Here is a 25,061-nt window from a genome sequence, read left to right as displayed (position 1 = left end):
CAGCAGCTATCCCGGATTGACATGAAGAGCATTTGCTATGTACTCAGTAGCATACAGCTATATTAGTCACCTAATTTAGCTCAACCAGAGAAGTTTGACTCTATCGGAAATGAATTCAGATTCAGTATTTCCAGGTTAGTGATTTGGTTTTTAATAAAACTAATATAGCAAGAGAAGCAAAAATCTTTTAAAGTCCGGGAGGTATCAGGCCTCGGCATATTGTCTTAAGCCCAGGGTTCTCAAACCTGGCTCGGGGAACCGCACCTCGACCATTCCCAAGTCCCGGGACATGTTCCCCGGCCCAAGGCTCCGCACCTTGGTTCTAAAAGCCAGGGCACTACACCCTGGCTCGGGGCTCCGCACTTCGACCATTCCCAAGTCCCGGGACATGTTCCCCGGCCCAAGGCTCCGCACCTTGGTTATTTATAAGCCCAGGGTTCTCAAACCTAGCTCAGGGCTCCGCACCTCGATCACTCCCAAGTCCCGGGACATGTTCCCCTGCCCAAGGCTCCGCACCTTGTTTATCTATAAGCTCAGGGTTCTCCAACCTGACTCGGGGCTCCACACCTCGACCATTCCCAAGCCCTGGGACATGTTCCCCGGCCCACGGCTCCGCACCTTGGTTCTAAAAATCCAGGGCACTACACCCTGGCTCGTGGCTCCGCACTTCGACCATTCCCAAGTCCCGCGACATGTTCCCCGGCCCAAAGCTCCGCACCTTGGTTATCTATAAGCTCAGGGTTCTCAAACCTGACTCGGGGCTCTGCACCTCGACCATTCCTAAGTCCCGGGACATGTTCCCCGGCCCAAGGCTCCGCACCTTGGTTATTTATAAGCTCAGGGTTCTCATGCTTGGCCCGCCGCCCCGCACCTCGCCCATTCCCAAGTCCCGGGACATGTTCCCCGGTCCAAGGCTCCGCACCTTGGTTATTTATAAGCTCAGGGTTCTCAAACCTGGCTCGGGGCTCCATACCTCGATCATTTTGAGTCCGAGAGATACGAGGCCCCGACATCTTATCTCAAGTCCATGAGACACGTGACTCCGGCTCCTCATCTCATCTCTTGTAGACATGAAGCCCCCGATGCTTTTATAAAACCAGATTGATCATCTCTTTGGGAATCCAAGAATGACTAATCGGGACAGCGAGTATGACTCTAGCCCGACTATTTAAAGGATGTGTGATGATACCCCTGTAAGAGCCCGGGTCACGAATACCCGGGATATCAGATGGATTCCCAAATCAGGATCAATCTGCAGGATGGATTCTTCTGAAGCCGGGCAGGTGCAAGCCCGGGCTCTACTCCTCGGGCAACCAGACGCCCGGGCTCTTATATAAGCCCTCGGTAGGCATTCTAACCGGACCACCTCGATATGAGCACCGCACTCGAGTACACCAGCAGAATTGGATGTGGGCGACCGTCCTATCTCTGACAATAATCCAAGTGGTTGACAAAGTCAGACAGGCGGGATGTAACTGGTGTATGATTTGACATGTCAGAATGTAGCCGCCCTACTATAATTAGTAGGTAGCACGCAGACCGAGGTAATCAATGCATCCCCTACTATAAATACCAGGTTATCTCTTGACATTGGGGATTCATTCATTTTATTGTCTACACTCTTACACCGATATCACAACCATCACTTGGTTACATTGGTCTTTTGTTGAGTCATTCACCGACTTAAGCATCGGAGTGGCCACGCCGGACACCCTTCCAGCGCTCATTCACGAGTTTCTTTCCTTGTGTGCAGGTTACCGCTGGAGCCATATTACAGAGATATATCTTCATCACAGATATACTCTCCCTGGCTCTTATTTCTTTCGTTATCTTGATAGCAGATCCGTTGGAGCTACTTACCCGGCTCGTCCATTTCATCCGGATCGCATCAAGTATGATTTATGATGGAAGGATGACCGACTTCAAGCAGAAGCCGCGGCATCGAAGGCTTGACCGCCGGAACGCCGTGAAGAATATTGACTACGATGCGGGTGCGAGCTTCTGTTCTTCGCCTTCATTTGAAGATCGATCTGTTGACGTTACACCGCTGTCCGATCGAACCACCTTCCGCGTCGAAGGAAATGAGGGAGAAGTGGATCATATTTTCCATCGCCTTGGCGTAGGTCTCGATGATTTTTCATAGCCTTGTCGGCGTGGGAGGCTCGGAAGAGCTTATCGCCTTCAAGCAATGCGAAGACTCTGGGGCTTGGTGTTGTGCAAGATATTGTCGAGTTGGAGGAGGGTTTTGGAGCTCGGGTTGGGGTTGGGGTTAGGGTTAGTGGTGGTGAATTGAGGAATGGGTTTGGGTTGAATTGGGGTAATTGTGAAGTTGAGGCGGATGAACTGGGTAAAAATGGAGTGGAAAGCGGTAAGGTGGTGATTAGTAGTGGTGGCGGCTTGGGGATTAAAGGCATTAGACCACCAAAACTGGCCCGTCCGCCGGTGATTACAAGGACTTTTGTGGACAATATGAGCTCTAGTTGGGGTATGGTTAGGGCAATTGGTCTTCTAGATGATCAGGGATTCAGTTCACCGCGAGATGTGTTTAACCATTTGGTTGATGAAATCGAAGAAAACGAGGGAGGAGTTGAAATGATAAATATTGATGTGCTGAAAGATGAGAGCGTGGTGGTTGTGAAAAGAGAGATGGGAGCTAGTGCGGAGCTGTGTTCGGATTCATCTAATGATGATGATGATGATGGTGAACCTGTAGGCTTGATCCGCTCCGGGTAAATGATTATACCGTCTCGCCTAATGGTTCATTCCGGTGCAATATTACCTCTTGGCAGAAGGGTGATTTCCTCGGAAGTGGATCATTTGGAACAGTGTATGAAGGGTTTACCAAGTAAGTGTTTTTATGACACACGTTTTGTTCTGCAGTATTCTATTGAATCAATATTACTTTGATTGCTGCTCTATCAATACATTACAGTTTAAGATCTAAGAATAGCATGTCAGTTTAGGACGTGTTGAAAAATTTCTTCAAAGCACTAGTCAGATGCAGACGGACAGAAATCTATAAGCGAGAGAATACTTGATAGAGGTGTGGCACACAAGAACATAGCATCTGAGAATATTTCTCTACCAAGCTAGGTCTAACATATCACGAATAGGTTGCTGAGAGATTTAGTGGGGACTTTTGTATCAAGCCTTTAATTAGATCAATAATGATGTGAAAGAGGAATTTCAGTTTAATACTTCATGCTAGCAGTTTGATTCGAGAAGTAAAAAAACTCAAGAACCCTCAACATGAGCTTAACTCTGTTGACTAAAGTTGGCCCAGTCTTTTTATTTCTCTTTTTACTTGAGAAAGTTCAGTAGATCCCATGACTGAGTGTGTTGTTGATGCATGCATGTTATTTGAGGAATGGTTGCATTGAAAAGAAAATAACATATTTGTAAGCTCGGATAAACAAAAAGCATTTCGATGTAATTACTGTCAGATCCTTACAATTCCTTTCCTCCATCTCTGCAGTGATGGCGTCTTTTTTGCTGTGAAGGAGGTGTCTTTACTTGACAACGGTAGCCAAGGCCAACAAAGCCTTCATCAACTCGAACAGGTGAGAATAATTCATTAGTTTGTGAAGTTTTGGACTCGGTGTTTATAAGAACTGGAGATGTGCATAACTGCATCAACCCTTGCATGGTAATAATGCAAACTATTTGAATAATCTGTTATGCTATGTTTATTTTGCAGGAGATAACTCTTCTGAGTCAATTTCAACATGAGAACATTGTTCGCTACCTTGGTACTGACAAGGCATGGCTTTTCTTTTAATGGGGACATCTCTATTAATAAGCAATAAGCATTCTGGTATCTCACTTAATAGTATGGCTTGGTGTTTCCAGGGTTTCCATTTTGGTCTTAACACTTTATTTTTTTCAGGATGATGCAAAATTATATATCTTTCTCGAGCTTGTAACCAAAGGTTCACTTGCAAAACTATACCAAAAGTATCAGTTACGAGACTCCCAAGTCTCTGCATACACGAGGCAGATTTTGAGTGGGTTGAATTATCTCCATTGCCGAAATGTGGTCCACAGGTAAAACCATTTGTCTTAATTTTCTTGCCAATGCATGTGAATGTTCTTTTAAAAACTTCTTGAAATTTTTTTTTGGACGGGAAATAATTTATTGTCTTTTCTTTCTTGTCTCCCCCATCTTTGAATGTCGGAAATACTAATGACTATTTGCATATTTACAAATTTTTGCAACAATTCAGTTTCCAGTCAAGTTGTGTATATTATGAAATATTAAGACTTCTGAGAGATTGTTATTTTTTTGCTTACTGAACTCTGTTTCCTTTCCTTTCAAGGGATATAAAATGTGCCAATATATTGGTGGATGTGAGTGGTTTTGTGAAATTGGCAGACTTTGGATTGGCAAAGGTTAGTTTCTTGGGTATAAAAGATGATCACCTCTTCTCTGTTTCATTTTAGATACTCATAAATGTCCCTTTCCGTGTTATCCCAGGCAACCAAAATGAATGACATCAAATCTTGCAAAGGGACGGCATTCTGGATGGCTCCCGAGGTATATTTTGTTGCTCCATCAAACGTTACTAACTTTTTCAAACAATTTTTCGAAAAAGAAAAATTAACTCCTTTATAAACATGCAGTTTCCAGTTCACCTTATTCTCAAAACTTCACTTCTTGTTTGTCTACCTATTTTTACATAAAATTAGAACATAGTTTGTGAGTAAGATTAAGTAGTTCTAGTCATAGAAGAGCTTTATACATCCATCCCAGCTTAGACTACTCATCTCTTGGGAAAACTGCTTCAATGGAATGGGGGATAGAGATTCTACTTTTTGTTATGTATTTCACTATGTAAAACATAAAATCTCCGTGAGTAGAAAAATTGATACTTGATATCGTTTCAGGTCGTGAACAGAAGGAACCATGGATACGGCAGTGCTGCTGACATATAGAGCCTTGGGTGCACTGTGTTGGAGATGTTAACTGGTCAAATTCCTTACTCTCACTTGGAAGGGGTATGGACATACCTTTAAAGAAAGCTATAACATGATGCCTTTTAATTTGCAGCTTCAAATTTCAGGATATTGTAGTTTTCAATTCGCATGCTTATGTTAATTTTGTGCAACTTACCAAAAGAGAAGACCGTATTTGTGAATGAAGCTGAATGATCAGTCCATGACACAAACCAAGCTAGCCCAATAAATTTCTCCAGTTCCAATAAGGATGTGGTTTGTACCATCTCTTAGATGCACTATAGCACAAGACCGAGTGTTAAAATTTCTAATTATCTCATGATTGCCATCTTAGTCCTTATAAAACTATGGTGCATTCCTGCCCCTTCTCTTAATGGAAGCAATTGAGAAATTATAACATTTGCCTATCTGTTTTCCTCAATCTTTTTTTCTGATATCTTGATCCAAAGTTGTGATATTGACTTGTACCAAAATCAACTGTATCATCGTTCATTTTTTCAGGTGTATTTGAATCTTTTACTGTTGTCTCCTAGGGAGGAGGCTGTTATGGATCATGCTCATCGGAAGTGCAAATATTGAATTTGACTCTAATTGAGATGTTTAAAAAAAAAAAAGCACGATCAGTTATAAGAAAGGTGACAAGGAATGAAATTTAAAGTTACGAGAGAATTGACTACTTTGAAATTGTTTGCTGATCTGGATTACGTAATAGTCGTTGAAGTATTGTGTAACATAATCACCTTGTAACTTCAATAGTGTAGGGCTTCATCATTCGGTCCCTATAAAAAGCTTGATCTAGTTATAAGCCTGATGATATCGCCTGAATAGCAATGAAACATAAAACTAGCGTCCTAAAGACTCATTCTTTCTAGATCTGACTCTGGAAACTAATGGCAATTTATTCGATAATCCTAAATATCCTAAACACTCATCACTAAAACAAGAAAATAACATTGTTTTAAAGGTAAAGTCTGGTTTGTCAATTTCACTTTTGAAGGAGAAAATAATATTTGAGGAACTTATCTTTGATATTCTATCTGTTTTTTAATTTCTTTTGTCAACTTTCTCTCCATAAAGTCCATTTGAACTAGTGTCACAAGTTACGAAGTTGGTATTGAAAGAAGTATTCTTTTGGTTGCAGATGCAGGCATTGTTTAGGATTGGCAGGGGAGAACTTCCCCCTATACCTAGTAACTTATCAAAAGATGCTCGAGATTTTATCCTGAAATGCTTGCAAGTTAACCCATATAGTTGACCCACTGCAGCTCAGCAGTTGGAGCATCCATTTGTCAAGAGGCAATCTTCAAATTTTCCAAGTCTTATATCTCCACATTTTAGTGGCCTGCGACTCGGAACTTGAAGAAACAAGGTAAATTTATAGCCACCTCTGGGTATCTGTACTTTGCTTCAAGAAGATTTAGATCGAACCTTGTTTTTGGCAGGAGCAAGTTTCATGTAGTTCTGACTGTGCGTTTCTACTTCGTGACTCCTTTTCGTTTTTCCCCAGAAAACCCAAGTATCCGACCTGAAACTACAATTGATCATGAAGATGCTCTTCTCGCAAACACCAGGAATTGAGTCTTGTAAAGTTTTCTTTGTTACCTGCATGATGTTCTTACAGGATCGAGGATCCAAGTTCAGATCATCTGTGCAAGACAGTATTATCTGTCCTCTCTTCATATATCAAGATAAATCAAACATCATCAAAACAAATTCAAACGGAATAAGAGGTTGAATACACTTGTGTGACAGAAGATCTTCAACGCAAGCAATGTTGATCTGGGCGGTGATCAGGAAATTGAAGGCTGTAGGCTGTTTGGTTATTAGGAATCAAATATTCGGGTTGGATACTTGGATTAGTGAAGAAGAAGCAACTCCTCGTGTATATTTATTTATTTTCTTGTTATGTTTGGTTGATCATTTGTAGCTTGTTGTGATAGTTTTACTTGGGCTTGGGATGTTACAAAAGATTTTCAGTGGAATTGTAAATATTTGAGATTTTTTTGTAATTGGTATCTGGTTTTAGATATGGTCCCAGATGTACATTGTTGACACCCTATTCTGCGCGCTCATGGTTTTCTAGAATTCTTTCAACTTTTTGCACTCTCTCAGCTGGCTGGACCAAGCTGTTTCATGAGACTGAATAGATTAAATTAAATTACATTATAAAAAAAAATCAATTAATTTAGAGAAGTGTTATTTATATTTTAATTTTTGTAGTCCTATAAAAAAATTAGATTATAATCTGTACATTTATTAATCGTTCTTATAAATTATATGTTAAATCGTTCGTGACATCATGTCTTAAGTTTGTATTTATAATCCTTCACTATTTTTTTTGTTATATAAGTTTGGGATCTAATGATAGTAGTCTAGGGGTGTGCAATCGGTCTATTCGGTTACCGACCGAACCGAATAGACCTATAACCGATTTAATCAATTTTATTTTCAAATAACCGAACCGATCGAAATATTCATAGAAACCGAATTAACCGAATCGATTTTTAAATCGGTTATTTCGGTTACCGACCAAAATAACCGATATTTTTTAAAAAAAGCGAATTTTAACACACAAAAAAAGAAAACAATGGAGATCTTATAAATAACAAGGAACATTGAACAAAAAATACTAATAATAAATAGAAATATTGAAGATAAAATTATTGGATGAATGAGCTTCTTTCTAATATATGAAAAATTGGGTTTCTTCTAATGTATTTTTAATGTCTATATACAACTTAAATTAATATATATATTAATTCGGTTTAATCGAATTTTTCAAATTAAAACCGAAACCGAACCGAATTAACCGATTTTCTAAAATTTTAAAACCGAACTTCCGAATTAACCGAACCGAATTTCCGAATTAATTCAGTTCGGTCGGTTAATTCGGTTTAACCGAAATTTTGCAAACCCCTAAATGACACCAGTGGAAAAAGGGCCTTATCCATAACTGGCCCATCAAAAGAGCTAAATATGGGCCTGGCCCAGAAATCACTTCTGATATGTTGGTTTGCAGCCCATTGTGCATGGGCAAATTAAATGGAATTAGGGTTTTAGCATAAAGCATCGAAGTCGAACAAAAATCTTCAACTGCTGCTCCTGTCTCTCGCTGTCTGGGGTTCCTGAGAAGATGCCGAAATCGAAGCGCAATAGGGCAGGTTTGTCGTTTTCCAACCCATGTTTACTGATTGAGATTTTTGCCGGTGTTATAACTCGGAGGTTTGAAGGACGTTTTTGGAAGAAAAATGTTGTTTCTGGAAGATTTTCCTTTAATTTCTAAATATTAATGGTGCAGTGACTTTGTCAAAAACAAAGAAGAAGGGGAGAGAGCAGAAAGAAAATGTAGTGAGTTCGATACGAGAAGCAATCGAGAAGTACGATTCGGTGTACGTTTTCACTTTCGAGAATATGAGGAATATCAAGTTCAAGGAGTTCAGAGAACGGCTCAAGTCTTCGAGCAGGTTAAATTATGTTTTATTTTCCCGGTGACTTACTATGTCCTATAACATAGATGAGTTTGTTGGATTACGTTCTAAGACTGAATTTGTGGGACTTCTCGTTGTAGGGTTATTGTGAATTAACACAAAAGTTTACACTGAACAATCATAAAACTAAAGGCGTGTTCTTTACTTCGGGCTTTTGCATCTATTGGTGGTCAGTGAGAACAGATAATTTTAGCCGGAGTGTATTGCTTCCGCTCCTGAGTCATTGTGTAGCTTATTTATGTAGGGATTTATTGTAATTGTCAATGTTCCCGTATTTAGCTTATTAAACACTGCCTTTCTGTTTTCTTTCAGAAATTCTTATGTCTTCTAGATTAATTAATATTCATGAGATTACATAGTTGTAAAAAGCACAGCCAGGCGCACCCTACGCGACCTTGCAAGAGGCGAGCCCAGGCGGTCGCCTGGCCTTGCTTCTCAGGCTCTAGGACACTTGTGCGCCCTAGTGCGCCTTGCACCTTAAATAACTATGTGAGATTGTACCTTAATTTTCTTGTTTTATAGCCCCTAGATGGCACCAGCTTCAAATTTTGGTAGTGGTTTGGTAAAACTTGTGTAGGAAAAATGAAAAGCTCCATCTAAAGCTAGTTAATCTAATAACCTCTCATTTCACGAGTTATGTCATTTGCTTTGGCCTCCATTTAGTACTTGTTGATTATCTGCTTTAAATTCTTTTGAATCCTGTATTACGTTTTTGTATCCCTGCATTCTACATACCCTTTACTACTAATTGATGCCCTCGATCGTGCTTAGAACTTCAGTATTGACCCTTACACATGGATAATTCTGTTGATTCCGTTACAACTTCCAAGTAACTTTGCATAAACGCAATGAGAAATTTTGGGTTTTATCACATTATGACTATAGGTTCTTTTGACTTTGTCCCAGATTTTTCCTTGGATCAAACAAAGTTATGCAATTTGCTTTGGGTAGGTCTGTTTCAGATGAGATCAAACCTGGCCTTCACAAGATTTCTAAGGTAGTAAGAGCCTTTCTTTGTGTTTCTTTTTCGGTATTTTTACTACTTCTGTATAACTTGATAATTCTCTTTCTCTGACATATACTTCTCATGATAATTTATATTCTACTCGTAGTAATTTGTAATTCCTTATGGTCATTAGTTTTCTCATCATTTATCCTATTAACTAGCTGCTTCGTGGCGATTCTGGGATTCTTTTAACTTGTTTGCCGAAAGACGAAGTCCAAAGGTATTTCCTAAGACCACAATTCATGGGGCTGACTGTAGAATGTTCTACTCATTAGAAAAAACAATGTTTGTATGTTTTAGTTTACTTCCAACATTTTTCTTATTTAGATTATTGTGCGCATTGTTATTGAACCTGAAAATTAGTAAATATGAATTATATACACATCGAGGATCTTTTTTTGTAAAAGAAGCTTTGGAGATAGGGGATGTAGAGTAGTATCATGTTGTGCGAGTTATAGCTTGAATCTAATATTTGATTCTCTCTTTTCTTTTAAAAAAATCTATTACGAGATTCTCAAATTTTTTTTTTTGAAATACATGTTTCTATGATCACCAAATGCTGATGTGTATCCTCAAGGTTTTCTGACTTGTTCATAACTTCATATCGTAACTGAAAGCTGTCGAGTTTTGTCATCTGTACCCAGATATACAATTGCTTGAGTTTTATTTGAATGGTAGCTTTCTAGTTGAGAAGCAGTTACACCATAATATATGGTTAACCTTCTTCCCTTTTATCAGAATATTTGAAGAATATGAAGATTATGACTTCGCAAGGACTGGAAGTGTTGCAACAGAAAAGGTATTTAGAATGTTTTACACAATTAATATTCTGTGTTTCAACAGAAGTCTATCCCATTGTGTTAAACACAGACCCAAGTTATCATGGCATGCTGACTGCTCTCTGCAAATTCCCGTAAATTGTTGTTTCCGGTCTTTGAAAGTGGTACTTCTATGCCCACCTTTGAGGATCGAAAAATTTTCATGAAGTCTGTGTACTTTCTAAAAATGCAAATAATGTGAGTGGCTTTCTTTTGATTGATCATTCTACATGACCCCAAAAAATAAGGAAAAAGGTGAATGCATGTTGTGTCACATAAAGCAAATATCTTTACAATTATTGTATTTGAAAAAATCGTTCATACAATGCTGTAGATAATTATGGATGTTGCTCATTTTTAGTTCATTTGTTCAGGTGGAGCTTAAAGAAGGTCCTCTCGAACAGTTCACTCATGAGATGGAGCCATTCTTGCGCAAGCAGGGGATGCCTGTGCGGTTAAATAAAGGTCTGCCTTGTGTTTATTTTGGTCAAACTTTTGTTGCAAATATTTTATAATTGCTTTATAGGCATAGGCTTACTCATTTAAATTTTTTGGCGGGCAGGTGTTGTAGAGATTGTATCAGACTTCATGATATGTGAAGAAGGAAAACCAATATCACCTGAGTCATCTCGGATACTGGTTTGCCCAAAATCCTTAGCTTATTCTTGAATTTCTTTTGTGTTTGCATTTGTTATGCCTGAATTTGCCACGAAAATGCCTTTCCAATCCAAATGGTGAAGTAGTTTATAGTTTGTGGTTTGGCTCTTGTGGAGTTGTGTAACACGATGGGTGTATCTCACTTGTCTTGCAGCGTCTCTTGGGTATTAAAATGGCTACGTTCAAACTCTACTTGGTATGTCGATGGAGCTCGGAGGAATTTGAAATTTATAAAGAGGGTTTGGAAGATTCTGACATTGAATCCTCCTAGCATTCCTTAACTGATATGGTCAAAAAGGTCTTGCCCGAGATTGTGAACCCGTCACTTGAGGTGATCCATAGCTGGTTTTATGTTTCGTCATTTAAAAAAGCGGTACCTGCTGCATACCAAAGTTCTGAGACGTACTTTATTTTTTTAGATGGATAAGTTTTGTTGTATTTGGTATTTTTTATGGAGTTGTGTGAGATGTAGTATGATATTTATGGAGTTTTGACAATTTTCAACAATGGAACACAAAAGCCATATTTAATTTTATGTGATGTGGAAAGGTGCATGTCGAAATATTTTTCATTTCCTTGAACTACTTTTGATGTCGTTTGAGCATGATTGAAATGAGTGGCCGTGACATATTATCCCATCTCCAACACGATGTCATGTTGACTTGTTGAGGCTAAACAAATAATTTGTAAAACACAACTTCAAAAAAAAAAAAACACAACTTCAAATAATTGAAATAACTTGTCTTGATTTTTTTTTTATAATATTAGGTAGTTTGGTGTGGCAAGTGCATGACATTGTAGAACTAATCGTTTTGAACAATATTGAGCACAATATTTGTTGGTGAAATACGGGTACGCATTTTCAAACCCTTTTCATTTTTTAGTTTTTCAATAAAGATTTATAATAAATATTTATGAGAGTAAATTTATTTACTTTGTCGGACAGATATTATAATCAATTCCCAGATTCTCTTTCTATCTGATTCAATATTATTCATCTATAACAGCAAGAAAAGATAATTATTCGCACAAGACCATTAAAAACTGAATCGATATTTAATAGCATCTGAATAAAAAAGCTTCTGATTATCTAAAAAAATTGGGCCGAATACTGATGCAGCACCATTTCTAAATTTACAATCAGTTCTTTACTCCCACAAGTATTCAAGGGAAACAACAAAGTGCAAAATGACATCAACTTCATTATAAACAGAAAGGAGGCAATGCACAAGTTATGTTAAATCTGGATGATTGTTCTTCTATTATTGCAGAGCTTACATTGGATTGTTACCCCTTTGCATCATGACATGGATGCTGTTAGCTCAGCTTTCTTTCCTTCCAAAAGCATCAACTCATTGAGCCAATCTTCTAATTTGGCTATTTTCTCCAGTTGTTCAGGTTTCATATCCTTTTCTGTAGTTTTCTGCTGCTGAGCTTCAGTCAACCGAATCTACAGAGAAAATTGGAAAAAAATAGTACAAATCAGGCCGAATAGGAGGTGGAAGAATAATAATAGTCGATACTGGAATCTGTTTGTGAGTACTAGATCATTTAAATTTATAAATAATGCATTTACCTTCTTTTTCAGTGCTCGAATCTTTTTATCAAAATGTTGAATTTGATCCTCTGGAGTAGAAGACTCGTTTGGATTTAAAGGTGTTGTAACCAAAGAAGTGTTTCCAGAAAGAGTTAGGCCATTCATCTTGGATGCAATTGGCTCCTCATTCTCTGACAGGTGATTGAAACCATCAGCAGAAAGGACATCATTTTTCTCCGAAACATCAGACTTGTCTAGAGCAGCCTGTCATCACATTCTTTGAGCTTAGGGTAATTAAAGCAGGAGAAACACTCCGATTTAATCTTGGATCAGGTGATTCACATTCAAAAGAAAGGATGGAGTCTCATTCTCACTGGAATATCAACCGTGTTGTGATACAGTAGTATGTAAAGCAGAAGAAGACAGTTGCATTTTTCTGGGGATTTTTAATAAACAACAGAGTGACTCCCACTCCGTGCTGCCGAATTTTTTGCAAATACAATGATTAATCATGTCAGCACCTTCCTAATCAAGTTGAAGGGTGACTCATTTCGATGAAGGATTTCACTATGATTAGAATAGACATAATATCCTAGGAACTGCTCATATCAGGATCTGTCAAAATGCAAGCTTATTTTCCAGCCAAGATGTTGCTTTATGGGTTTAGGATAAGTCAAAATTCAAGCTTAAAGTCAAAGATTTAGCAAACACTCATAAAAATGTTAAAAGGCAGCTTATTTTCTCGATCACATCACTTCCCTTTACACTTTAGCAACAAATGTCTTGAACTGGATAATTGTCATTTTACTCTTACAAAGTCGAACCAAAAAACTTAATCAAATGCATTGTGTTCTTGAACATTACACATAAACCCAGTAGTTCAACTGGTTGTCAATTATAGAATAAGTAAACAAATAAGAAATTTTACAAAAAAAAGACTACTTTACTGAGAACACGAAAACAAGCGGAACAAGAAGAAAGCTTCTCCCAGCCGAAGAAAATGAAAAGCAAATGGGAGGAAATCAAATGGAAAAAACGGAAGAAGAATAATAAATTCATCAACCTGCTGACGTTTTTCCTTCTTTCTCTCATTCCTCTTAGCCGATTTCGACTTGGGTTTCACTTCCGCCGCCACGGGATCATATCCCGGCGGCACATCCTGTGTCGCCTCCATCTCCTTCCTCCACTGCCACCCAACACAAATCAGCTATGTTAAAGCTCTAGAAACACTCAAACAAGTAAATAGAAGACAGACATTAAAATTATTCGTGTACACACAAGTGAGCCTTTGGATTGGTATATTGCGACTTCGTCCTGGGGAACATAGCCGGCCCGAATCCGAACGGGTTTTCGGAGGGTTCCATCTGGGCGTCGGGTTGGGGCGAGTATCCTCTCCCCTTTTTGGGTTTTTCCGAGCTCCTCCGCCGGTCCTCCGCTGCTCGCCATTATACTTGGTTTTAGAATACTCTCCAACTAAAAAATCACGTTTGCCTTAGTGTGAATATTGCAATTTAGTCCTTGGACTTTTAGTAATGGTAATTTTATCTCCAAAAAGTTTAAGAACCAGAAGTGCTATATCGTACTATATTAAAATTATATATCGTATTGATAATTACAATATAGACAAATTTTATATCGCCGAAATTTCCAGTATAACTAAAATCGGTATATATTACTAACATACTAATTATATCAAAATTGTATTATATACCGAGATTTCGGTATGATATCGTTATATACCGAAAAACTTTACATTTTTTAATTTTAAAAATTTATTGTTTTAAAATATTATTTATTTTAAAAATTTTATATAATTTTTCGATATTTCAGTATTCCGGTATATACCGAAATTTTCAAATTTCACACCGTCATCTACTGACAAATTTGATATGGTTACCTTATCGTACCGAAATCTTCGATATACCAAAAATTCGATAAATTCAATATTTTTTCAGTACGATAATTTCGATATACCGAAAATTCGATATTTTTTCGATACGATAATTTCGATATACCAAAAATTTGATATATTTTCCCACACCTATAAAATACCACATGTGAATGTCACTTGGCATGACTTTGAATCCTTCATGAACTATCCCATCTGTTCAAAATCTCTCCAATTTTGTATTAAACTAACCTTTTCCCATTGAGTGTTCTGAGTCAACAATGGCTCCAATCCCATTCAACTTTAGTCTCATTCCATCGACAAGTTGCAGCCATACAACACAACTCCCCCGTTCTTTCAGAAAATATTGCTTTATTTCCAATAAAATAAAATTACTGCTGAGTAATTCATTCGTTCATTATCTTTTCAAAAAGTTTAATCTGAGGGAAAACAACTTCTTCGGTTTTTGTCTTCGTACCTAAAATAATCTCATAAAGCTGAGATTTTTAGTGCATAAATTCGCAAAAGATTAAGCTCTGCATTCATAAAAACCAGAGAATAGATGTTTGAAGCTGTGAATTCGAAAGTATCATTCAGAGGATGCCCATTGAGGCAATCACCGTATTTTACTGCGCTCCCTCACCAACAAAGGATAGTTTTCAAGATGTTCTGCTGTGAAAAGAGTGCAGTTTCTTCAAATTCCCCTTCTTCTTTTCCTACGGATGACAAGTTTGGGTTCAGGCAGGTGAGACAGTATTGGGAAGAGAAAAGGCCGAAGCTCAATGATATTGACGTCAGTAAGTTCATGAAGCCTACACCGACAGTATTACACTCTTGTTTTGTTTTGTTTTTTTAAAAACAAATAAAAAATTTTATTTTCACTCGCTTATCGTAATCACGTCGATTTTCGCTAGTGATGGGTTTGCGGTAAAAAGTTTTATCAGTATTTGATTTCATTCGTTAATGATTAGTGGAAATTAACTGCTTTGATCAGTAAATTTTGTTGTTCTATTGTTACATTTTTGCTTTATTTAAGTGCAGTAGTGTTTTGAATACTATTTACTCGTTGTAATCTCTTAATGTGTGTACGAATCCTTGAATTCTCTTAATGCCATGATGCTTGGAACACAGAGTTTTACATCAGAAGAGGTGCTTGCATGATATTCACCATTCTAAAGACTTAAACCGACTCAAATTTTGGTGGATTTTATATTTACCATGTGGTATCGACCGGATCATCTGCTTACCTAAGTTTTATCCTGAATTTCAAACTATTATATTTTCCACACAAACATTTTTTCATGCCAAGTTCTTTTACTTCTCTGTACTTACGTTGGCAAATGATGCCTATGTAAAATTTGAATTTCTCCCATCAGTCTCCATTTTATTACTACCCTGACATAGCTCAGTAAACAATTTATTTAAGCTCCATAACACCAGTTGGTTGCATGTCAGAAATATTATATTGAAAAAGTTCTTTGATCAGCAGATCTAGTACAAGAATCACTGAACCACTGGCTGACAAAGACCCAAAGATTTTTAAATGAAGCGGCTTCTCCACTTGTAAAAAATGTTCATGAAAGAAGCCCCAATATTCAGAATAATGATCGAGCTATGGAGGACTTCTTGATTACCAAACAGACTATTGATTCCAGAATCCCAGGTGGAGAACTCTCAGAGGCTGCCATTGTTTCCATTGAGCGATTCAGCCGGTAATTGCTTGCAGTTTTTCATATTTTTAGGTTTCCATCAGTCATTGATTTTATTGTATTTGTCGTGTGTTTTCTTTTTATCTGGGCAGGTAAAAAATTGAATATAATTTTTAGATGTGCTGTTTACTATATGTCATTTAGATGATTCATTCGATTAAACTTTCTTACATAATGTAATAAATTTCCTGAATATGATTTTGAATTTCGAATGGTTTAAAGCAGAAGAATGTGATCAGAAAATGTAATTTTTGTATTTGTAGTAATCAGTAACAGTGAAAGTGAAATTGCCCAAAGATGTGTTTATGGAAATTTGTGTCAATGCAAAATTATTCTGCTGAAAATAACGATTTGATTTGGATCTCATTTACTTCTAATGTATACAGAATGAATGGGTTGACTGGGCAGAAAATGCAGAAAATATTCAAAGCACTTGTTTCTGAATCTGTTTATGATGATCCACGTAGCTTGTTGGAGTATTGCTGCTTCGGGTTTTTGTCTAGAAATAATGCTGAAGTTCATCCCAGTCTTAAGGTCTGTAGACATGACACCAATTTCTGGATTATCTTCCATTTACCAAAATCAAGTTATCTTTTTCCTACTGTTGATAGCCATCTCTAGAAGTAAGTGTCTGTGTGGTGGATTGGTAAGTGTTTATTTTTGAAATCTATGTCTCATAGGCTCACTCTTTTGACCTTATTTTCTACATATTTAGTTGTTTTTTATGTTTAGAATTATTGCTAGCTGTTTGATTTTTTAAGTTACCTTAGTATTTATATGTTTAAAGTTTTTCTTTATTACGAGTGAGTGCATATTTTTTTGTGTTCTTTCTGGATATTTTCTCATTAGGAACTTGTTTTTGATTGAGATTAGGTGGCAATTGATGAACCATTTTCTGTTGATGAAGTCATATTTAATGCATCCGTTGTCGTTTTCTATGGAGGAAAATATATTCTTTTTTTTCATTTTAATAAAGGAGGAGTTGAAGAATAATGCATTTCATGAAGAACCGTATGCTAGTCCCATGCACAACAAGTTCAATGTTTTTAGCCGAAACTTGTGTGCATAAGAAGTTGCCGATGAATAGTTAATCTAAGTGTGCCAAGTGCCAAACATGGACAAATTTAGGATACAGCGTCAAAAGTGTAACTTGCTTGATCTCTCTCTTAAAGAATTCTTTGTGCTATCTTTATGCATATTACACTCCATTCGGTGTAAACTCAAAGCCTTACAAACTATCTTATTTAATTTTTTTTAAGCCAATAACCTCCTTCAAGTCCCTTTTGCCCGTCCAATCTCTTCTCGTTTTCTTAGGCTATAATCTAGTTGAGCTTTAGCTTTTATATTTTTTATGCTTAGTCGGTTTGCTCTATTATCAGGAACCTGCATTTCAGAGACTGATATTTATGACTATGATTGCCTGGGAGAATCCTTACAGCCAAATAAAGGATCACCAAAAGAAATTGTCGGATAAAACTTTTTTCCAGGTACTTTCTGACATAGACATTATAAGAATTTTCCAAATCTTCAGCACCTTGGCGCATCGAATTTTCATCTACTCTTTCTTTATAACTTCTTTAAAGTCGTATCTTATCGTAGATAGGCCAAATAAATCACCTTTATGAGAATGAAAATATTGAACTTGCAGAAGATAACTTAAAATGTAGCTGCATTTTATGTAAAACTAATGTAAAGAATACCCTCATCTTTTAAGGCGAAATGTTGGAAACGTGACCAAATATAATCTGAGATAGTTGTCACCTATCTATTGTCTGCAGTGTAGGTAATTATGTATCATTGTCTTCATCCCTTGTTCTCTTTTTAAGTTTCGGAAAAACTAGTTCTTGTCTTTGGTAATGATGGTGCAAAGCTACCATGTTGACCGTGTAATGCCCATAACTATCTCTCCGTCCTCCTCTCTCTAACTTTTGTTCTTGTTGAACAATTGAAGTTGGCGAATTCTACTTCTTTGATATATAAATTGTCTTGAATTCTACTCTTAAGCATTGCAATGAATTTCAATAAATATAGATGGTGGGCGATCAGAAGACTCTCTCCAACTATATATAGTGTGTGTCAGAGTGAGTTATAAGCAGAGAGTCAAAAGGTGAAAGAATGTGTGTTCTATGGATCACTACGGCGTTGCATTTTTTTAGGGTTGAGGTAGGGTTTGACTAAATATTTGTTGATGTTCTCTTAAAATATTCCTTAGTTTCCTTCTACGAATCTACCTATCAGAATTGGGCGTGGAGATTTTTAAAGTTTCAATCAAAGTACTTTCCATGATTAGGTATCATAAATATCCATCATTGATGCTTAGCTTCATTGAAAAATACCCTTTAAAATTTTGTAGGTATGTTTCCCTTTATTTTCATGCATTCTTGATTCAAATTCTTTTCCATCATTTTTTAATGGGCATATTCGATGTGATGGTATTGGGTTCGCAAACTTAAAAGTTCAAAATTTATTTCGATTTTGTCATCCTCTTGTGTTATGACATTAAGAAATGGTGGTCCGTGGTCCCATATGGTTTTCCACTAATTTAATTTTTTTTTTGTCCTGGAGATGTGACGCTTCCCCCATGATCTTGAGTTTTAAATTATATTAGTGGGGGTATGACTAATCCCCCACCTCTTCAGCTCGATTTAACACAAAAAAATACTTTTATTTTCAATAATCACAAATATCAACTTATCAATATTAAGATCTGTGTTAATTGTACTTGAAGAGGAAGCTCGTGGGAGAGGAGGCCTTTGTTCGTATAGCTCCTGCTGTGTCTGGTGTGGCTGATCATTCCACGGCTCATAATATTTTCAAAGCTCTTGCTGGTGACGATCAAGGAATCTCGTTTAGCTTGTGGTTAACATATATAAAAGAACTCCTCAAGTAAGATTCAAAGAAGCTTGGTCAGATTAGTTTGCAGTATTTGCAGTTGTGCTTGTTCATTCGTAGTGCAATAGACCGATTATTATGCAAAATTTTACCTGAGAAGTTCTAAAGCATGCATTTTATTGCAGAAAATCTTTATTTCTCGGAATATGAAAGCAAAAATCTTCATGCTGATTGCATAGCATTTTGATCCGAAAAAGCCTGTTAACTCGTAAAATACAGTTTTGTTCAACTTTAACCACAGACATCCATTAAAGTCACTTATAAGCGCATTGGGTTAATGAATGTTAAACATTCTATTGTTATGGTTTGCTTCTTATGCTCAAGTCTTTTTCATTATGTGTTTGTCAATTATGTTCCCTATGTCCCCTTTGTTTTCGGGCCATATAGTGGGAGCAGCAAATTCCATTTAGTTTTGCGTAGGAGCCTCTTTCCTTACGGCTTACACGCTAGAGACACCTGAATAGGATCTAAAACTCTATTGGTTGAGATAGCTGTTTCTTTATGATAACATCGAAATAGGCTGACTTCACTTGTGTGTTCTACGGTGTTGGTGTAAATTTATGAATCTTTCAATTATACAAAGACAAAGATCTACATTTTTTCAGTTGCAATGATATTTTCTGACTGATTTCTAATTATATAATACTTGATTGAACATTTCAGCATATGTTGTCCCTTCTGTTTTGTAGAGTGCATGAAGGTCGGAAGTCTTGCCATTTTCCGGAGGTTTCCCATGTTAATGAAGAGAGAATACTCTGCCTTACTTCCAGCAGAAAGCAACCTGTGATGAAATGGGAAAATAACATGTCATGGCCTGGAAAACTCACTTTGACTGATGGAGCACTCTACTTTGAGGTATTTTTAGGGCATAATTATGTCAGTAGAGAAATTCTAATGACGCTAAGGAGTGCATTAGAGTGATTATCATTATCATCGAATTTGACCATAAATTGTGCCTTTATGCGTGATACTCCCAGTTCTGGTGTCTCCCTTCTAGTTTCCACCTTGAGTTTCTCTTGATTCTAAAGCTGCAATCCTGTGATGGATGAAATGTAAAAAACCTCTGAATGTTGGTTATTCTGTGTAAGAAACCTCTGAAATGTAAGAAACCTCTGAATCTCTTTCATTGAGTCTCCTTTACTATCTGAAATCTCATGTTCAATCTATATTGAGAATTTGATGATCCTTTATTTACTATTCATTGGTTGAATTCGAGTGCATTGAAGTTCTTTAGTAGGTTTGATAATGTTGAAATAGATGTTCAGCGATGGAACCAAGTCTACTCATCTAGGAACCAGATTACCTTTTTAATATGTTATGTTCTTCACAAAATGGCCACTGGGGATGCTTCCCATTACTGCCAAAATATAATCTATCTATTCAGAAGTTGTTCCTTTCCAAAATAGAGAGAACACAGAAACTCTTTTGTCATAATATTTTCCCCTACACTCTTCTTCTACAATAACATCTAAAGGGGATATTATGGAGCCTTATTCAATGATTTGTGATCTTTATGGCATCTGTCACCTAAGCTCCCTGGAAGCTAAAATATTTCAATGTACCACTCATCATCCAGTTGGAAATATGGATGCTCAATACAGGATAATTTGATGGAAGTATCATATGCTGGCGTGATTGGAACTTGGAATATTAGCTGTGAAGAGGGATAGAGCTTTTTTTTTATCCTTCTACCTTATGGAACCCCATGTGGATTGCTACATCAAATAGATCGATAAAACTTGTGACCAATTAGAATTAACAAGTTTTGCATTTATGTGAAATAATGTGCCTGGAGAAAAAAGAAGGCTGCGCTGTAACTTGACCACCTCTGGGCCTATTTAGCAAAGAAAAAGTGAATTTCTTTTACTTGTTTCATCCGGTTTGATAAGATCATAGCTCCATGTCAGGCCGTTAACTTGATGGGAGAGAAAGATGTTTTAAGGCTGGATCTTACTAGAAGTGGTTCGAGAATAGAGAAAGCAAGAGTTGGGCCTTTGGGATCAAATATTTTTGACTCTGCTATCTCTGTTTCATCCGGCCCTGAGTGAGTAAGCTTGCCTGTCATATTGTAGCTTATGAATTGTGTCATGGAAATGGGTTGCTGTCCTTTGAATTTCTATTGCACTTCAAAAGTGTATTTGAGTGTGTATGTTTAACCCTTTTTGTTTTCTGATCTGCCTGCATTTGGTTTTCCTACTTTTGTTGATCAGGGGTATAATATGTTCTGAAACCAAATTGTGTTGGGAACACGAGTTATGGAACTTACTCTTGTTTATTTTCATCCCGTAAAAAAACAGGCACCTTCATGTAGTAGAAATAATTTGAAATGTTGGAGGTTGTTGCTAGTGATTTCAGAGTGCAGCTTTCTATTTTTTTCAATTCAGTTAAATTTTTCACGATCATTTATATTCTGGAAGAAAGTATTTAAAATCTAGGGTCAATAATTCATTTATTAATTTGTTTGCTATCAGGTATGCGCCATTGGTACTTGAATTTTTGGACTTGGGAGGTGCAATGAGAAGAGATGTCTGGTATGCATTCATCAATGAAGTTATTGGTTTACACAAATTCATTAATGAGTTTGGTCCTGAAGCCCGTGATAAATCAGTCTATGACATATATGGGGCTCGTAAAGGGAAGGATAGAGCAGTTACTCATGCTGTAAATTCTATTGCCAGACTTCAGGCTCTTCAATACATGAGAAGGACTATAGATGAGCCTGCGAAACTGGTTCAGTTTTCGTTTTTACAAAATGCGCCGTATGGCGATGTCGTTCTTCAAACCCTCGCTGTTAATTGTTGGGGTGGAGCCATGATTAAGAAATTGACAGGGGGTGACAATGAACCAGATCTACGTTTGAGACCCATTGGTGAGGTGTCTGAAGGTACTGCTCATGCCTATGATGTTGACGGTAGTGTTTACTTGCAAAAATGGATGAGATCTGCCTCATGGGCTTCCAATGTTTCTCTGGCATTTTGGAAGAACACGTCTTCGAGAGGAGTTGTACTTAGCAAAAACCTTGTCGTAGCTGACATGACTTTGGTGGAAAAGGCTGCAATGATTTGTAGAGATAAATACAAGTTGGCTGAGAAAACACAAGCCACAATTGATGCTGCAACGATTGAAGGGATTCCCAGCAACATTGACCTTTTTAAGGTCAGGATTTATCAAAAAAAATGAGTGCATGTAGTTATTCAGTTTCATACGTACCTGGGGTTGTTACCCCAGCAAATGACATCATTTATGGTTTGTTGCTCTTGTATGCATCTTGAAGCTTATAATTTAACAGATGTAATATGCAAATTACGTTATATTTTCTGAGTTGAGTTTGTATTAGACCCGTTGTTATAATAACTCGAGTCGTTATGGTCCTTCATTTCATTATGCTTTTCCTTAAAAGATTGGTTTTATTATTTTCAGGAACTTGTGCTTCCTCTGACTTGTAGTGCTAGAAGTTTTGAAAGATTAAGACGCTGGGATGATCCGCTTGTGACAGCATCATTTCTTGGACTTGTTTCTACTCTTATCTTCAGGTACTCTACATATTTTCCTGTTGGATTACTTCGTGTATGTCATACTAAAGCATCTTTACTCAAGAAATTAATATATTTTTACCAAAAACACTTATGTAAAAAGGACATTTGTCACATTGTTTAGATATTGTCTTCGCTAAACTCTTCACTGTTGTTTTTGTATAGTTTGTATTATAAGCTAACCAAATCCACTATTCTTTCTTATCAGGAACTTGATGTTCTATGTACTCCCAGGGTCTTTGATGATCTTGGCTGCTAGTATGTTGTTACTGAAGGGGCTAAAGGAACAAGGTCGTCTTGGAAGATTTTTTGGAAAAGTTACAATACGTGATCAGCCTCCATCAAATACAATCCAGGAAATTATTGCTGTCAAAGAAGCCATTCGTGAAGTAGAGAAATATCTCCAGAATGTGAATGTTGTGCTGCTCAAGATACGTACAATCATTCTTGCAGGAGACCCTCGGGTACTTTTTCCAGGGTCCATTGTTCAATAAGCAGATTGTAGCATCTTCCTTTCTTGATGAATTTTCATTGATTTTTCCATTTTCAGACAACAACAGAGGTTGCTTTGGTGGTGTTACTGCTTTCAACCGTGCTGCTTCTTTTTCCGTTCAAATATATTCTCGCATTTGTAATTTTTGATCTCTTCACAAGGGAACTCGAGTTCCAAAGACAAATGGTTGTGGCGTTTATGAACTTTCTCCAGGAACGTTGGGACACCGTACCAGCATCTCCTGTTGCTGTGCTCCCGTTTGGGGAAAAAGAATCAGATACATCGCAAAAGAAGCTAAAGAAACAAACAGGTAAAGTGAAATTAGAAAGGACTTGGAATAGTAATTAGCCGGCACTAGTAATTTGGCCTCTATTTTTGGTAAGATTTTTCTTGTCTTCTTTCATTAAAATGTGTATATATTTTTACGCTGGCGTCTCTAAAAAAATTTCATGTTTTTATTTTTTATGTAAGGTTCAATGGAGACAAAAGATTTCTAATAAACAAGGCATTTTTTAAATGGAAAATTTTAAGAATGAGAATTAGATCACAATAATTAGATGATTTTCAGTCCGAAACTAATCGAGAGACAAATAACTGGACTTCATCTGATGCCAAAACCAGAAATGGCTTGTGTAGAATCAAAAGAGAATGTGTGCCGACCAAAGAAGCATAGATTGTTTTTATTTTGACGAAAGCAACCATAGCAAACAAGAGTAATCCGAAACACATCCAAGAATTGCAGCAGTATGAAGGATTCTTCACATATTTATTCTCCACTGGCTAAAAAGCCCCGAGAGATGAGCCTCTACGGAATCCTCACATGGTGCTTTATCTTTCTTTCTTCTTGTTTCTTGAGTAGTTGAGTTCAGGTTCTGGAGCAGATCATATGTTTATTCTTATTTTCGTGATGGTTGTCAGTATGTTCACTGGGCATCTGCTGTCTGGAACCCAGTATTTTACCAAAAACTTCCTTCACTTTATGGATGGGTGCTCTTGGTAAACTTCTCACTTGACATCGCCTTCCCTTTGTCACTTTCAAGAATATGTTACCCTACTAACGAAACAATTTGCTACCTATTCTGGGAATGCGCCCCAAGTCCACTTCATATGACTAGGGGTATGTTCATCGGTCGATTCGATTTTCAGTTTTTTATTTATATTTTAATTTTATCTGAAGTTTTAACACCCCGGTTAATGTGTTCATAAGCATAGCATGTGCCATGTGTTCACTATCATACAGACTTGGTTCTTCGATAGTTATGAATACCTTGAGCTACTGCCTTTCAGCGGTGAACGTGGGCATCAATCTTTTGCAAGTCCACGTTCTGCCGATCTCTGCACCAATAAGCTCACGTTTACTCCATCTCTTGCACAATAGAGCTCACTCGCACACAGATGGAATCATGGAACCATGAAACTTATTTGCAGTACCCGAATCTTATAGAAATTTTCAAGTCATAAGAAAATTTGCGTGTTTTTCCAGAATTTGAGTCATAGGAAGCAACTACCATATGTCATAAACACCCTAACGGAGAGTTCTTCTTAGATGATGGAAGTGAGATTAAATCCATCCAAAAAGCAACAAGAATTGTCCAAGTCCGTATATGTCAATCTCAAGGTCTTAATCACCCATTCATATGACCTCAAGGCAGTATCATGTTAAAGATCATGAACTACACCAAAAATAGCACCAAAAATAGCTTTGTCAAAACCCATAAATACAACTTCCAAGGAGTTAAATCGAGCCGACATTAGACAACTAATAAGTTCGACGCAACGAAAACGCAGAGATTATCGGTGGAAGAATCTCTCAAATTTATGTTTCTCTCTACAGTTGTCACATGAAACTAATGACTAGGTAATCTTAAGTATAAAATCTAAATATAGTATAGGGGTACAGAGCTAAAGTCAATGGGAATACTGCCCTCTTCGCTCCATGGCTTCTTGCAAGAAAAACACAGATGCATATTACCGCTAAAATAATAAAATTATTTTAATGAATCGATAATTATTTATCAAATATAATTTTTTCTCTTATTGAGAGATATTTATTTATCATATTTTTATCTATAAAATAAAAAATTTAT

The 25,061-nt window shown here is 37.1% G+C and overlaps 3 protein-coding genes and 1 pseudogene across 4 annotated transcripts; 3 read left to right on the top strand and 1 right to left on the bottom strand.

Moving 5' to 3' along the window:
• The first annotated feature begins 1,897 nt into the window (after window positions 1–1,897).
• On the top strand, window positions 1,898–7,020 carry LOC140959418 (mitogen-activated protein kinase kinase kinase 1-like; annotated as a pseudogene).
• A 945-nt stretch (window positions 7,021–7,965) lies between these two features.
• Window positions 7,966–11,457, top strand: LOC140959806 (uncharacterized). Its single transcript, XM_073417821.1, has 8 exons — window positions 7,966–8,114; window positions 8,252–8,417; window positions 9,348–9,438; window positions 9,609–9,667; window positions 10,186–10,246; window positions 10,640–10,730; window positions 10,828–10,904; window positions 11,077–11,457. The coding sequence occupies exons 1-8, from the start codon at window positions 8,087–8,089 to the stop codon at window positions 11,191–11,193; spliced, it is 690 nt and encodes a 229-aa protein (XP_073273922.1). The 5' UTR covers window positions 7,966–8,086; the 3' UTR covers window positions 11,194–11,457.
• A 756-nt stretch (window positions 11,458–12,213) lies between these two features.
• Window positions 12,214–13,948, bottom strand: LOC140959808 (partner of Y14 and mago-like). The gene is made up of 4 exons (XM_073417822.1): window positions 13,738–13,948; window positions 13,523–13,645; window positions 12,499–12,723; window positions 12,214–12,372 (listed from the first exon to the last, which is right to left on the bottom strand). Exons 1-4 carry the CDS (start codon window positions 13,903–13,905, stop codon window positions 12,223–12,225), a joined length of 666 nt encoding a protein of 221 aa, XP_073273923.1. The 5' UTR covers window positions 13,906–13,948; the 3' UTR covers window positions 12,214–12,222.
• A 674-nt stretch (window positions 13,949–14,622) lies between these two features.
• On the top strand, window positions 14,623–23,494 carry LOC140959560 (uncharacterized). Of its 2 annotated transcripts, none has more exons than XM_073417465.1 (11): window positions 14,623–15,144; window positions 15,834–16,059; window positions 16,443–16,590; window positions 17,436–17,543; window positions 18,785–18,942; window positions 19,638–19,803; window positions 20,856–20,992; window positions 21,420–22,104; window positions 22,369–22,481; window positions 22,690–22,945; window positions 23,032–23,494. In XM_073417465.1, exons 1-11 carry the CDS (start codon window positions 14,910–14,912, stop codon window positions 23,320–23,322), a joined length of 2,523 nt encoding a protein of 840 aa, XP_073273566.1. In that variant the 5' UTR covers window positions 14,623–14,909; the 3' UTR covers window positions 23,323–23,494. The 2 variants fall into 2 exon arrangements, with proteins under 2 accessions (XP_073273566.1, XP_073273567.1); XM_073417466.1 differs by having other exon boundaries at window positions 14,624–15,144; window positions 15,837–16,059; window positions 23,032–23,493.
• The last annotated feature ends 1,567 nt before the right edge of the window (window positions 23,495–25,061 follow it).

Source organism: Primulina huaijiensis, chromosome 15, assembly GCF_012295235.1.
Source record: "Primulina huaijiensis isolate GDHJ02 chromosome 15, ASM1229523v2, whole genome shotgun sequence".
Classification (NCBI taxonomy): domain Eukaryota; kingdom Viridiplantae; phylum Streptophyta; class Magnoliopsida; order Lamiales; family Gesneriaceae; genus Primulina; species Primulina huaijiensis.
Note: the sequence above shows the minus strand (reverse complement) of the source record. Positions and strands in the feature narration are given on the sequence as shown.

Coding starts and splice junctions, on each gene's coding strand:
- LOC140959806 (XM_073417821.1), top strand. CDS start 8,087: ATGCCGAAATCGAAGCGCAATAGGGCAG. Junction 8,418..9,347: donor CGGCTCAAGTCTTCGAGCAG/GTTAAATTATGT, acceptor ACTTTGTCCCAG/ATTTTTCCTTGGATCAAACA. Junction 9,439..9,608: donor GCCTTCACAAGATTTCTAAG/GTAGTAAGAGCC, acceptor CCTATTAACTAG/CTGCTTCGTGGCGATTCTGG.
- LOC140959808 (XM_073417822.1), bottom strand. CDS start 13,905: ATGGCGAGCAGCGGAGGACCGGCGGAGGAGCTCGGAAAAACCCAAAAA. Junction 12,724..13,522: donor AGAAGGAAAAACGTCAGCAG/GTTGATGAATTT, acceptor ATGTGATGACAG/GCTGCTCTAGACAAGTCTGA. Junction 12,373..12,498: donor TTCGAGCACTGAAAAAGAAG/GTAAATGCATTA, acceptor TTTTCTCTGTAG/ATTCGGTTGACTGAAGCTCA.
- LOC140959560 (XM_073417465.1), top strand. CDS start 14,910: ATGTTTGAAGCTGTGAATTCGAAAGTATCATTCAGAGGATGCCCATTG. Junction 17,544..18,784: donor CGGATAAAACTTTTTTCCAG/GTACTTTCTGAC, acceptor TTGTACTTGAAG/AGGAAGCTCGTGGGAGAGGA. Junction 20,993..21,419: donor TCTGTTTCATCCGGCCCTGA/GTGAGTAAGCTT, acceptor GTTTGCTATCAG/GTATGCGCCATTGGTACTTG.